Genomic DNA, 14,740 nt, shown 5'->3' on the forward strand with positions numbered 1-14,740 from the left:
TCTGGTAGGGAGATGTTAGCAGGATGTGTTGGACAGATTGTAATGGACACGTGAGTACAAACAAGGAGATGCAATCCTTCAGCTATGTGAATCATAGGTTTCAAAGGCAATGAACAGTTTGTTGAGTTGGACACAGAAGTAAATTGGAAGGCATGAAGAGTCAGAGGAAGAAGTAGGCCATGTCATGGTCACAGCCAATCCCAGGTTGGGTTCCCAGTTTCCAGGTGAGGCTCGGAGCTCTCTTGGAATGACAACTGATCTTTGGACCACTGAGATCAATTCCTCTGGACATAGTGTCAGCTGTGGAGGGTAGACGCTGACATTTACCAAGTCTCTGTCCCCAGATCTCCAGCAGTTTTCCTACCTAGAGCTGGTAACTCTAGGCTCCCAGGTGTAACCTGGAAGTCATAAAGGCATGCATTAGGCTTTCTAGGTTGACTGAGTCTCAAAAGGAGAAAAGTCTATGCATCAGGGGTGGAAAGTCCCAATAAAGCCATATTGGCTTTTTTCCTGGTTTCCGCTTTACTGAAAATAACCAGGGTGTTTGGCTGGAGCTCTTTCACCCTTGTCTGGGACCTGGGAAATGGTGGCAGAAAGAGATCTTCAATTGAGTGCTGTAGTTCAGGAATTAAATGCTGACCCACAGTATCGATTGTATTTGGCTTAATTGAAAATTTCTGGGTTTTTAAAACCTAAACCTGAAATTTAACAAGTAAAAAAAATAGTTCTCATTATAGATCACATGACCAATTAAGAGGGTTCTCTTGACAACATCAGTCTGCTTTTTTAACAGCAGGCAGGGTCCCAAGACCACCCCCACCCCCCCCCACCCCCACACACATCTGATGGGCAAAGTATTTAAACCTTTGGAGGCCAATGTTATATTTTAGCTACAAGTCAATATTACAAGGTATCTGCAGAACAGCTAATTCCAAAGTGTGTAGTGAAGGAAGAACAATATTGAAAGCAGGATTGTTCCTAATTTGTGTCAGACAAATTTTATAAGTACCTGGTGTCCCTGTAGTTACCTTCTGTCTTCACTCTTGAAGTTCCTTCTGGACACCTAGTGTTCATTTTTGTGGGTATTCTCTGCAGCCCCACATTGGGGGACTGTTCTTGTGCAGGCTTGCCATGGACAGATGTTCAGCCTGGAGCAGGGGCAGGACATATTGCCAGTGTTCCCCCCTCATTAACTTCTCCAGCGGAGCAGTTCCTGCACACTAGATCTTCACAGTGTGCTGCAGTTTTATTTAGATTGCACCTCTGGAATTAGGAAAGACACTAACCTATTTGTATGTTTCAGAAAACCACAGGTGGGACAGACAGTCTCCACTCAAAACCTCTAAGTGGGTTTTGAATGCCATTAAGTTGGCACATGATTCTTCTGGTGTCGTCTGTTCGACTGACATCCACACTTGTTCCGCCAAGGCACAAGTCTGCTGCCTGGGCATTCCATGTTGACATCAGAGAAATTTGCAGGGTGTCTACATAGTCCTTGCCAGCATCCTTCATTAAGCATTACTCTGTGGATGTTGACTCCTGAAGGGAGGCAGGTGCTTTTCAAATAGAGAGCCTCACACCTGCCACCAAGGTACTTGAGGTTGTCGGTCTTCCAATGTGGGGATACACAGAATATCCACAAAGATGAAATACAGCATTGCACTTTCTTGTGCAACTGTTGTTCATTGAATGGGCTTCTGTGCAGTCACACATCCCTCTCTCCTCCCATCATGTGACCATTTAGATGGGAATTTTCCCTCCAAAGCAGGGGTGCTCCTGAGTGCTCCTTAAAAGGGCAGAGCAGAGAAAAAGCTTGAAAATATTTCCGTGGCAGGCCTGCACTAGCGCAGTCAACCCAATGAGTGTCTGCAAAGAAACTCACTTGATGAACTACAGTTACACAGGTAAGCTCAATGGAGTATTTTCTTGGTACTCTTGCTTCCCTCCCTTCTCTGACTCTGGGTCTCCAGAGACAGAACTTTAAACCCTGCCCTAATACTTTCCTTGCACCCAGCTTTATTACTATTTCATTTCTAACCCTTTTTCTTCTGGAATGCTCATTCCTGTACTGTCCACCCCCACAATAAAATCCCTTTTGTCTGGACATTCTTTTTCTTCTTCTGGAACTTGGATGACCCTCCCGTTTTCTTTTTCTAATGGAATTAAGGGCCAGTTTAAACATCCAGTTGTTGAGGCTGTGCAGACTTTCCAAAGTGCAGACTTCCCACCACCCATTTTTCACCCAGAGACATTCTTGTTCTGACCTCTACCTACAAATAACAAACATCAAAGGTATCTAACTCATTTCATTGCAAAGATATAAGGGAAAAGGCATATCTATTCAGTGAAAGGGGCTAGGGGCTTAAAAATATGAACATATGCAGGTACATATGAGATCCTAAGTGTGGATCTCTTGCATCGTATGTATTATAACACCTTTTGAGCAATCAGATTCTTTGGGAAAGATTTCTAAAAAAGTACACTATTTCAACTTTTCCAGCAATTACTCGATGGCCCCAATCCTAGTACTTGGAGAAGGAGATATTAATACCCATTCACTATTGGGACTATGCATGATTTCTTAAGTTGCTCACATCTGCCATTGCGTTATACTGAGTCATACCCTTTGTCTATGAAGGTCAGTAATATCTACACTGCCTGGCAGCATTTCTCCATTATCACAGATAGAGGTCTTTCACATCACCATTGCCAGATCCTTTGTCACTTGAGATGCTGGGGACAGAACATGGAATCTTCTGCCTCCTAAGCAGATGTTTAGCTACTAAACCACAACCCCTCCCATCAGCCATCTTTTAAAAGTGGAAATGCACCTGTTGCCCAAGTCTGTCCGTAAGCAGGGTTATCAGTCATTGGGGGGGGGGGGGGGGGGCGCAGAGGATCCTCTGCTCCCAACTCCCAATTCCTGCTGCTGCTGCTCAGAGTGGCAGCAAGAGAAAAATAAAACTTTAATATGACACCAGGCTGATGGCATGATGTCACATCCAGGGAAAACCTGAAAGTTTTGGCACACAGCTCTAGGAGTTGGGAGAGGTAAAGCCATAGAGTTTCTGGTGATTCCTAGAGAAACATGACATCAATTATGGAGTTTTCCTAGAACTCACACTGACCACCGCCACCTTGCACCCCAGTCTCTTGCTGGTTGCCAGACCAAGCCTGGCAACTAATCCTTTAAGGAAAGTGGTCCTGTTGCCAGCCATGTTCAAAATTCTTCAAGATCTGTTCCCTGGAGTCCCATCTGAGCAGTGTGGGTTATACCTCTGCAGCAGTGACTGCATCTCTCTAAGGGCATATCAGAATCTTCAGATCATGTGCAAGGAGCTCCCTACAGCCTTTCCTCTCCAATCCTCAGGAAAAAACAATTCTGGTGTGGGAAGAAAACATGCAGAAGCCTTCTCCCATGTGATTTTGGCACATCTGAAGTTGGCTGACAGCATGGTAAAGGGAGATTGTGAGCTGCAGCAGGTCCTATTTAGCTCATATTACTGAAAGACCTGATGTCACTTCCTTTAGTTCAGCTAGCTGTGAGGAGAAGTAGCAAAACTAACCAGTCCTTAGCTGAGAAGCTAATGCATTATGCTTATGAAAGCTTTCCTCTTGTTGCTTAATATGCCTCTTGGAGGTATGCTAAGTTAGTTTTCATACCCAGTTGCTATAAGCTTAGGGGGATGTTGGGGGACATGGAGGCATGAACGCTGTGGCCATTGCCTGAAAGCAGTGGATGAGTTGTAGTCCCTGGGAGGAGAGAGGTCTTGGTCTCATCAGAAAACAGTTCTGGTGTAGCAAAGAATAAGCCTGCAAAGAATAAGCCTCTGGGTTGGGATATTTCTTGAGACTTTTTGGGGTGGAGTCTGGGGACCATGTGGAAAGGAAATGCCAGAGTCCAGCCTCCAAAGCAACCGCTTTCTCCAGGAGAATTGATCTCTGTCATCTGGAGATCAGTTGTAATTCTGAGAGATCAGGCCCCACTTGGAGGTTAGCCAGAACAGAATAATCTGCACCTAATAAGCTTAAAGTACTAAAGTATTATGCATCATTTATGAATAAAAATATTTAAACCTTCAGAATGCAATTTCACAATTCAACTATGTTTACATAAATGGAAAAAAACAAATATAGGATATATACTCAAAGTAATTCCTTTTTAAGAATGAACTGGAAAATCTAATACAAACCATCATAGCTGTGCAACAAACGTACAAAGTATAATTAATCTGTGAAGGTCCAAGTGCGGCTATGCAAAAAAGAGACCCACTTCTAACTTGAGATGCGGTAAACCAAGCCCTCAATTCCGGGCTATTTAAGTGGGTGGTCTATTTCCAGTAAAGGTGTGACTTCGTTGAAGAAATTCTTTAAGGCCTGATGATCGGTATGAAAATACGTATGCATATACATTGGTTCGCTCAATTAGAACTTACTCTTATAAAGTAAACAGTTAGAGAATATATGTCAATGTCTCTTTGGCTGTTAATCTATTAGCTACTTACATACTCCCATTTTGGGTTATAAATGTGGGAATATTACAAAGCACAGTATAATTCCCACTTCCTAAAGAAATAACAATATACATCAGCAACAGAATACATGTTAATATACAAATGCCAAATTAATCAAAAAAGTGTTTATCAGGGACCCGCTTTCTGCAGCTCAGTTCTTTGCTGTGCCTCATCCTCAGTAGAAAGTGCTCACCTGCTCATTCTTCACCAATCTACCCCATTTGGTTCATGAATCAATTACAGGAAAACAGAAAAATCTATGTTCTGAATAAGACCACAGGGGGAAACTGAATCCAATCGAAATATGAATCTGGATACCATTCGAAGAAGCTTGATGTTTCCCGCATATTCTTTAGTGTCCAGAGAAGCCAGTACAGTCACCTTAAAAGACTCCTGTTTGTGGTTGTGATTCACAAAGTGTTCAACCATGAGGGCTTCCAACACTGTTCTTGATCCTGGAGTTATGTTCCAAGGTACATATCTGGAGTTTGAGTATTGTTTGGCTCATGTACGATTTTTCACATTCACACATTGTGAGGTAAATAACATTTGAGGAGTAACAATTGGTAAATGTTTTCATTTTTTGTACAAATCCTACAGAATCAATCCATATTTCTTTGCCTTCAGTTGTTAATTTACAGACAAAGTACACACACACACACACACACACACACACACACACACGCATACCCACATTTGTAATGTTCAACAGGGCTTATAGTTTTAATATGAGATGTTCTAATATCAGTTTTAATAAGGCTACTCCCCAAAGACCTGGTCTTTCTCAACCCCAACAACAGAGTGCTTTCTCCAAGAGAATTGATCTCTGACATCTGGAGGTCAGTTGTAATTAGGAGATCTTCTGGCCCCACCTGGAGATTGGCAACCCCAGCTACAATCCTTAACACACTTTTGAGAGAAATCTTAACTGAGTTCAGTTGAACTTACTTCTGAATAAGCCTGCTTAGAATTGCGTTCTCTCTCTCTTTTCCTGTTTAATTCAATGTACTTTTTGCTTTTTTTCCCCTTCCCATTTTCATTGTTCTTGAGAGCCTTTTCGGGGTGGGAGGGGCGGTATCCCCAAAAGTCAAATATGGCTGTTTTATTGGCTAGAAGAGACACATTTTTTGTATTTGCTGACTTATAGGTTTGAAAGGCTAGCCGGGGGGGGGGGGGGGTTGTAGGGTTCTTGGGAATATTTGTCCACCTTTTTTAAAAATGCCAGCAAGCCTCTTGCTGGCATTTATTGAGAGATTCCCAGTGGATCCATCATGACCTAAATAAAAATGAAAATGTAGGTAACCTAAAAATGTCTGAGCAGTGGCTCAAACTCCCTGTTGTATTTTGCTCTGGTATTTCTCGTGCCATGGCAGGAGAATTGTTAGCATGTGATAAATGGTGAGCGAATATTTTTTTAAAGCTGATTTGTAGCTCTGCTTTCCAGTAAATACAGCTCTCAGACCACAGGGTGCCCCAGTAACAGGAAACTATGGTTGTTAACTTTTCTTTCAGAGGAGAGCTGCTTTTGAAACAGGACTGTTTTTAAGATAGGATGAACCATTACAATACAGACAGCAGGCCAGGCCCCCTTTCTGTTGTGTTTTGTTATTCTTTATAAGCACAGTAGGAATTTTAATTGCCTGTTAGCAGAGTTTGCTAATTTTACATGTGGACAGAATTTTAGTGCGGTCTGCGAAACATGGGAGAATTTAACCAGCTAATTCACCGCAGTCACTGCAAATTAAGTGCTCAAAAGGTTTCTTGGTTAACAAGTCCAGCCAAATTTCGCCAAGGGTGTCACTTGTTTTTAGTTGTTTATTGTTACATGTTATCCCAGTGATGGCGAACCTTTCTGAGACCGGGTGCCCAAATTGCAACCCAAACCCACTTATTTATCGCAAAGTGCCAACCCAGCAATTTAACCTGAATGCTGAGGTTTTCGTTTAGAAAAAAACAGTTGGCTCCCTCTTCCTCCGCCCCACCGGCTTTATTTATTTATTTATTTATTTATTTTTTAAACTTTTATACCGCCCCATCCCCTGGGGGCTCTGGGCGGTGTACAACATAAAACATAATAAATAAGTTATTAAAATCTTTAAAACAGCGGTTACACAATACTAATAATAATAATAATGGGAAGGCGTCCGACCAACCCCATTTTTCGTTAAAATTCTCCCAGAGAAAAGGGGGCCACCCTTCTCTAGCCTCCAGCAAGTCCTATGCACACCACTCTGTGCCTCTCTAGCATCCCTGCCTCCTCTGCGCCCCCCCCCCTCGGGCAGCAGCCACCCGGAGCACAGACACCAGGCCCGCCAGCCGAGTCCTCCCTGTGGTGCGCGCATGTCATGCTCAGTGGCCCAGGCCAGCCTAGATGTGTGCGTGGGGTGTGTGTGTGATTTTCCGCCCCCCCCCACATGACAAACTCTGTGTGCGCGTGCCCACAGAGAGGGCTCCGAGTGCCACCTCTGGCACCCGTGCCATAGGTTCGCCATCACTGTGTTATCCTGTCCTTCCCCAAGAGAACTTGGGGTCATTTACATTGTATACTCTTTTATCCCCACAGAGACCTGTGAGTTAGGTTAAGACAGGGGTCTGCAACCTGCGGTTCTCCAGATGTTCGTGGACTACAATTCCCATCAGCCCCTGCCAGCATGGCCAAATGGCAGGGCTGATGGGAATTGTAGTCCATGAACATCTGGAGAGCCGCAGGTTGCAGACCCCTGGGCTAAGACCAAATAACTGTCCCAAGGTCATGCAGTGACTGGAGAATAGAATATCTCCAGGTAACCACAGTACCACATTGGCTTTCACTTAAATACTGAAAGAAACATTCAGGAGCATCAGATACGTGATGAATGCCTAACAAGGTGAACCAGATAGTCTATTAGTAACTAAACTATTGAAATCAACGAGATAACACCTCTATCAATTATATGATTATAACAACTGCCTTCAATCGATTTGGACTACTGATCCATCTAGCTTAATAACGGCAACTCTGATAGGCAGAGATTCTACAGGGTCTTTTAGCACCTCCTGCCTGAAGGATGATGCCACTATTTTAAAGTTATTTTTAAAATGCTGTGAAGGGCTCAACCCTGATTGGGCCGCAACACAGCATTCTTGTGTCTCACCCTGGCCCCCGTGTCTTAACAAGTATCAAAAAAGCCATGGTGTTGTGTGGCCTGCATTGCCATGGGCCCGACTCGCAGCGTTTTAAAATGCCTTTAACTCACCGTTACCTTTGGACAATACACTGTTCCACATCCCCCAGAGGTAAAATGGAAGTTCTGTGGCTTTGTTTCCAGCAGAAAAAATGTGAGGATATTTGGTAGAACTTTTGTTGCCATTTTTCTGTCTTCTTCTTAAACACCCACCTGCATAGTATGATAGTGATAAAGCCTGTTTAGTACTCTTCTTTCATATTTTTTGTATTACACTGCCTTGATTATTTATCCCCTTACAAACCCACCATAGCAGTGCAGCAAAACCTGATCCACATATGCAGCAGAACACTTAAGCAGAATGTAGAAACTGTATGCAGAAGATGCCAGGTTCAATCCCCAGCATCTACAATTAAAATGACCAGGCAGTAGATGATATGAAACACAAAGGCCTGAGAGCCTGAACACCCACCTGAGAGCCTGAACACCCAGTAAATAATACTGATGCACTGGTTCAGTTTAAGCCAGCTCTGTGTGTGCTCATGTGAATTTCTGGTTTCAGGGAGTTTTTCACCTGGGGGATGAGGATCAAAAAAGGTATTTTTGCTGTTTTTAAGTGTACTGGCCAATTACGGACAGGAGAACTTACCTCCTTTCTGCCCTGCCGTGGCATCAGGCACGAACCTGAAATGTTCTTGCTTTTTGTGGGGAAATCCGAGAGCAAGGGCAGTAGGCAAGCAGCAGCTTCCTTGTACGTTGCTGCAAGAAAGTTTGCCATGCACCACTTCTGCTCCCCACACACGACAACTTCCTTGTATGTTGGTTCAAGGAAGTTTGCCACACCGGGGTTCAGTTGCCAGCACACCACTAGCCACTGTTTCCTCCTAGCACCTTATTCTGTTGCATATGCGAAGCAGGTCTTAAAACTGACTGGTAAAATTCTGACCTAGTGAATTCTTGTGCCATTTTTTTGTCCCCAAGATCATTATTACTGATTAATGTCTTAAGGACATGATTTTACGCAGAAATGTCCAGTAAAAGTGCATTCATACTATATACAGTGCAAAAGTACCTTTTGTGCTTCTTATGCTCATAAGAAGAGTCCTGTGAAACTCACACTCACATGCAAATTCATCCAGTCTTTTGGATACTTGTTATATTTTGTCCTCTCTGGATTTGTACTTGTCCTATGCTTGATGGGCCTTCACAAATATTCTTGATGGGTGCTTCATAACAGACTCACTGGATTTTCCTCCAAATTTTACAGCTTGTTGGCTATTTTAGTGGAAGGAAAATCTCACAGGGTATGACTGTAAATAAAACCTGCCAGAAGATATTTTCTTAACTACAGGATAGCAACTTTTACAATTAATAAAGAAGCATAAGTATCTTTAATCATCAATTGTTGATAATGAGCTCCTATTATAGTTTAGCTTCCCCATCCCCAAAGTTACCACGATTTAGAGCTTTTTCTTCTTCTTTAAATATAATTCCTATGCATCAGGTGACTGTCATGCTGAGTGCTTTTTTTCTTTATCTTGAGCCAACACAGCTGTATAGTTGCTTCATATTCTATATTCTTTCACATGCTTCAATATGCACATCTGGTAGAAATATGGGATTCTTGATTTTGTCTGAGGAAAACCTAGGGGAGAATATCCTAGAAGGGGGCAAAATTAAAAAAACTGAAATCACCAAAACCAGCTGCTTACTTATTTGGATATTTCAACTGTGCTCTGCTTTTCTTCCCCATTGGAACCAAAAGCAATTTACAGCACTGTTTTCCTCAACATTTTATCCCCACAGCAGTGATTTTGTTAGATAGGGTTAGACTGAGGCCCCTTCTGCATGGCCCAATAAATGCAGGCTAACAGTGGTATAAAACCCATTTGGGGGGGAGGGGAACTTTGCACAGATCCCACTCCTAACACAAGTCCGCCCCGTGTTTTCCCCCCAACCCAGGTTTTTCAAGAATCACACTATCCGTGACTCTTTTTAAATAGCCTGGGTTGCAGCCTCTTCCAAGCAAATAGCCGGGCAAGAGGTGCTTGTAATGTGGCTGCATATTCTGTTTTTCTTTTCTTTTCTTTCCTGCCTGGCATCTGTACAGCCACGCATTGATGGGAGGTAGTTGTTTTTTTAAAATGCACCTCTGTGCAAAGGCCTGATGGCGACCTGCATTGCTTCCATGGGCTCTGTTTGCTGCCTGCACGGAGGCATGCGAACACACCAACTGGAAAGTGGGTTGCTTTATCCAAACTGCAACCCACTGTACTTTTGCTGTGCGGAAGAGGCCTGAGGGAGACAGTAAATCCCGCAAGGTCACCCTGTGATCTACCATGGCAGAGTGAGGACTTGAATCTGGGTCTCCTGGATCCTGAGTCAGCACTCTAACCACTACACCGTATTGGCCTTGGGAAGGGGGACCTTGTTCCAACACATGAAGTGTATAAATGAAATATAGACAGATGCTCAGCCAGTGCCTGCTGCCACTTCACTCACAAAGTTCCTTGCGTGTTGGTAATGCCAGTTTTTGGCAAGTAACTGGTCCCAGTAAGGCACCAGTGGTATTTGCTGAGGCTTCTTCTGTGCTTTTTCCAGAAAGCTGCTCCAACTATTCAGACAGGATTTGTTGCCAAAAATGGGTAGGTCAGCAGCCAGCCGTGCTCTGGTCCAAACCCACATGTCTGGAGTGGGGCTATGATGCCAACTGAGTCAGCAGCTTTAAGGGCTTACTTCAGCACTTTGGAGGGAGGGAATCATTGCTAATTCTGCTCAAAGCTTCATTGGCATCTGCTTAAATGCCTTTCTGTCTTTTGTAGACAACATGGACAAAAGGTGTGCCTATGTGTGACCACTGTTCCAATGCTGGCTTAGCAGACATTTCAGCTTGTACTCCATTAAGGAGTTTTGTTTTTAGTTCTGTCCTCTTAATTTGCTTTGGTTATATAATTACACAAGATGAGGCTGCTGGAAGTGATTTCTACCATAGATCGTATGTATGCATGCATGCATGCATGCTTGTTTGTTTGTTTAGAGTCTGCCTTTCTCACTGGGATTCAAGGCAGATTACATAAAACAAATCCATACCATAAACAGAGCGGGACATCTGGAAGACAGCGCAATAGGGTTTGACTCGTTAGGGATCTGGAAACTAACCAGAGGTGAAGTGCAGCATAAATATTAACATGAGAAATTAGACCAAAGCAAAAATGGCATAATAGGAACTTGCTTACTGTAGCAGATAGCATGAGCTATACACAGTGGTATAGTCTAACCCTTTACTGCAAACTTTTTTCTGAACCATATTGTTACAGCACACCCCTATTTCCTGTGCAAAAAGCCCTCCTAAACAACTTAGCATTGCATAGCTTGCAGAAAACCAGATGGTTAGAAGCTTTCCATATCAGGCAGACTATTCAAGAAGGAGGAGGAGGAGGGGATTGGATTTATACCCGACCTTTCACTCCTGTAAGCAGACTCAAGGTGGCCTACAAACTCCTTTCCCTTCGTATTGTCGAAGGCTTTCACGGCCGGAATCACTTGGGTGCTGTGTGGTTTCCGGGCTGTATGGCCGTGGGAAGCTCTTGGCGATTTGGGGATGAAGCCTGAGGAGGACATGGGCCTCAGTGGGTATGGTGCTGTACAGTCCGCTCTCTGACTGAAGCATCCATTTTCTCATGGATGGGCCAATCCCCATCTTTCAGGTGGCATACTGTTCACAGGCATACACTCTTGCTTGATTACTTGCAGTTAGATGTGTCATTTTGCACCATTGAAGAGAGTTGACAGAAAATGTCTGCACCTGGTGACTGAACTGTTATGTGTCATTCATACATGCAGATTTCCCCCATGCTTGTATAAGGAAGATCTTCTTTCCTTCTCTGTCCTAGAGGTAGGGAGTCTTTCTCACATTTCCAGCTTCTATGTTTCATAGCAAGGGCTGCTTTTCCTTCTTTAATTCGCAACATTTTGTTTTCCAGGAAGGAAAGAAGAAGTTTGACAAAGAAAGTGAAAAATACTATTCTACTCTAGAGAAGCACTTAAATTTGTCGGCAAAGAAGAAAGAGTCACACCTGCAAGATGTGAGCTTTTAACACTAATATTTTCCCACCAAGATAAATGTGTTCAAGAAAATAATACTTAATTTAAACAGAACAGATAAAGAGGCTTTTGTCCCGGTTTTTAAAGCATGTTTCTGTGAGATAAATATTCTGAAGTAAACTGAAGAGTTGTGCTTGTGTTATTTTCGTACGCTAAAGCACAGACGAATTTTCAGAGAGCATTTTTCCATTCTAAAAGTGTACGCTTTATTTGTAAGGCTTTCATGCAGTTCTTGGAATTGATAAATTTGGTCCCTGTTGATCTCAATTTTACCCTGTGTTGAATTCTGTAATAAAATAGGGGCAGACCGGTAATATACAGCTTGTTCTATTTTCCACAGTTTTCAGTCTCGAATCAGAAGCCATTTGAAACATATTAATGACATTTTTATGATTTCCAACTGTATGGCTCCCTTCCTGAAACAAACATTATTTCCAGTGTGAATGTATTGTTTTGTTGTTTAAACTGAAAAAAGCATAGTCATCGGAATGAAAAATACACTGCTAAGTGAATTATTTTTGGAGGTGGGGGGTTAAATCAGAATTTTTACTCTGATGATGAACTAGTAATCATAAAAAGATATCCCCTGACCAATAACCTTATCAGTTCAGTTTACCACCTCTTGACAATGCTAATACATAGGAGTGCTATTTACCAAGTTTGTGTCAATGAAAATTCAAAGATGAATTATCCACTGAGTGAAAGAGAATCTTGCCCATCCCAGAATTCTCCCCCATCCCAGTTCCTCATAACTGGAAGCCAGAGGCGCATGAGGCCTGGTGACTTGTGACTTCCCGCCAAAAAGAAAACACTGTTTCAGTTACTCAACCACATCAAACTCCACTTCTGAGATACATTGATAATTACAATGATTATTCCATACAAAAACCTTACCAACTGTTTCTCCTGGCTTCTCCTACCAATAGACTAATGGTATGTCTCAAAATGTTTGTTCAAGCAGTGCTAGCTAAAGAGGATATTCAATAATTTCCCTCATCTCTCTTCTCCAAAGATGGATTCTAAAGAAGAGGTCTCACAGCTTCTTTCAGCATCCTCCATTTCTAGAGGACAACAGCCTCTCATTCCACATCTTCCACCCTGTGAGAACTGGAACTAGCCCAAGGTCACCCAGCTGGCTTCATGTGGCAGGGTGGGGAAACAAACCTGGTCCACCAGATTAGAGCCTGCTGATCATTGGAAGGGTGGGGAATCAAGATTAGAGTTCACTGCTCTTAACCACTAAAACACACTGGCTCTCACATAGCAAAATATTGCAGGGGGGCAGGGAGTTAGAAATGACAACAGAAAAGCATCTGTGACTGACTCACTGAGATCCACATTGTCCCGTTTCACCAGAGTATTTGCCACATCATGACAGGAAGTGTTGCACGTGGAAAATAGTGTCAAGGAGGAAAGGGTTAAATGCCACCCTTCCACTCACCACTACCACCCCCTTGAAAATAATTAAGTCCCCAAGACTGTCCATCCACACTCTGCTGCCATTTATCTGCTTTTTAAAAACTTTGAAAGTTATTCTTACTTTCTAGCTCATAAGACACAATTTCCCATACCATATAATGTATAAAGATTTCCTGATTTTCCTAGTATTTCAGAGTTGCTGTTCCTCATATATCTTCCCAGCATTAAAGTACAAATGACACGTCCATAAATACTGGTCAAAGTCTTTTTCAATGTTCATGATTTACAGCCGGGTTTCCTCTTGATAAGGTTGTTTATGACCAGGCTTTCTCTTTGTTGTCACCTGGTAAGGACTGCAGAATTCATTTTGAAGGGTCCGAAATGAAGCAGTGCTTTCCTTCTGGGTATGATTACATTTGATTAATACAGCTATATCTTTAATGTGCACTTTTATATGCTTCTTGGAAAGGGAAATAGAGGAAGCTTATCCCATCTTCATCTCAGCTATCTTTACTGCTGAGAATAACTTCCTGTGACTAAAAAAATTGATCACAATCAATCAGATTAGCTACCTTTTTTGGTTAAAGGAAGTTCTCTCCCTCTCTTTTCACTTTACTGTTGTCAGATGGGTGTTACTGTTAGCCTCTTTGCTTTCTCCCAGCTCCTGCCATTCATGTGCTGTGGTATTCAATTACTTATTTTTAAAAAGTATTTTGTACAAACATCACATTACTCTCCTGTACTAAGGAATGTTCTACTTCATTTTGATTACTAAGATCAGAATCTGTTTTTCAGCTGAGATGCTATTTTCCCCCAGCTCTTCAGTTTCTCTAGTTAACAAGTTACTTTTTTTTTTTTTTGGAAATTTATACGCTACCTCTCCAGAGATTTGCCTGGAGAGACTTGCAAAGTAAAATGGCATAATAAAATCTTTAAAACAAAAGTCGCCATCTGTAAATTGCCATCTGTAAATTGTAAATTTTAAATTGTTTAAATTCTATTAATTTAAAATTGTTATAGATTGTTTTATATTTGTATTATGATGTTGATGTACACCGCCCTGAGCCCTTTGGGGGAGGGCGGTTTAAAAATGAAATGAAATGAAATGAAATGAAATGAAATGAATAAATAAATAAATAAATAAATAAATAAATAAATAAATAAATAAATAAATAAATAAATAAATAAATAAAAGTATAAAAATTAATGAATGAAAAGAGCTATCGAAAACAAGTTTGGGTATAAAAGCATCTTTGAAATGGTAGCGATAAAAGCAGTCCTGGATTATCAAAACAGTTTTGAAAGATGAAACTGCTCCTTTAAACAGCTCCCCTGTCAACATGTCCCGAGGCAGGGCTTTTCCAGTAGCGGCACCTCACCTTTGGAATGCCCTCCCCCATGAGATTCTTCTGGTTCCTACCTCACTGTCCATCAGGCAAATTTTCTTTTTCTTTTCATCCAGGCATTTAACTTATGGTGGTTGTGTTGTTGTTATTGTTGTTGTTGTTTTAAAAAACCCTCTTTAATGCTCTTTTATGG

At 42.0% G+C, this 14,740-nt stretch overlaps 1 protein-coding gene across 1 annotated transcript in view; it reads left to right on the forward strand.

Annotated features, from left to right (window-relative positions):
• The window catches only part of ARHGAP42 (Rho GTPase activating protein 42), a 205,236-nt gene that overhangs the window by 109,387 nt on the left and 81,109 nt on the right, over positions 1-14,740 (forward strand). Inside the window, exon 5 of the mRNA XM_048494223.1 lies at positions 11,662-11,763. Coding sequence (XP_048350180.1) covers positions 11,662-11,763 — 102 coding nt within the window. The remainder of the gene's footprint in view (positions 1-11,661; positions 11,764-14,740) is intronic.

The sequence above is a fragment of the Sphaerodactylus townsendi genome, linkage group LG04 (genome assembly GCF_021028975.2).
Source record: "Sphaerodactylus townsendi isolate TG3544 linkage group LG04, MPM_Stown_v2.3, whole genome shotgun sequence".
Taxonomy (NCBI): domain Eukaryota; kingdom Metazoa; phylum Chordata; class Lepidosauria; order Squamata; family Sphaerodactylidae; genus Sphaerodactylus; species Sphaerodactylus townsendi.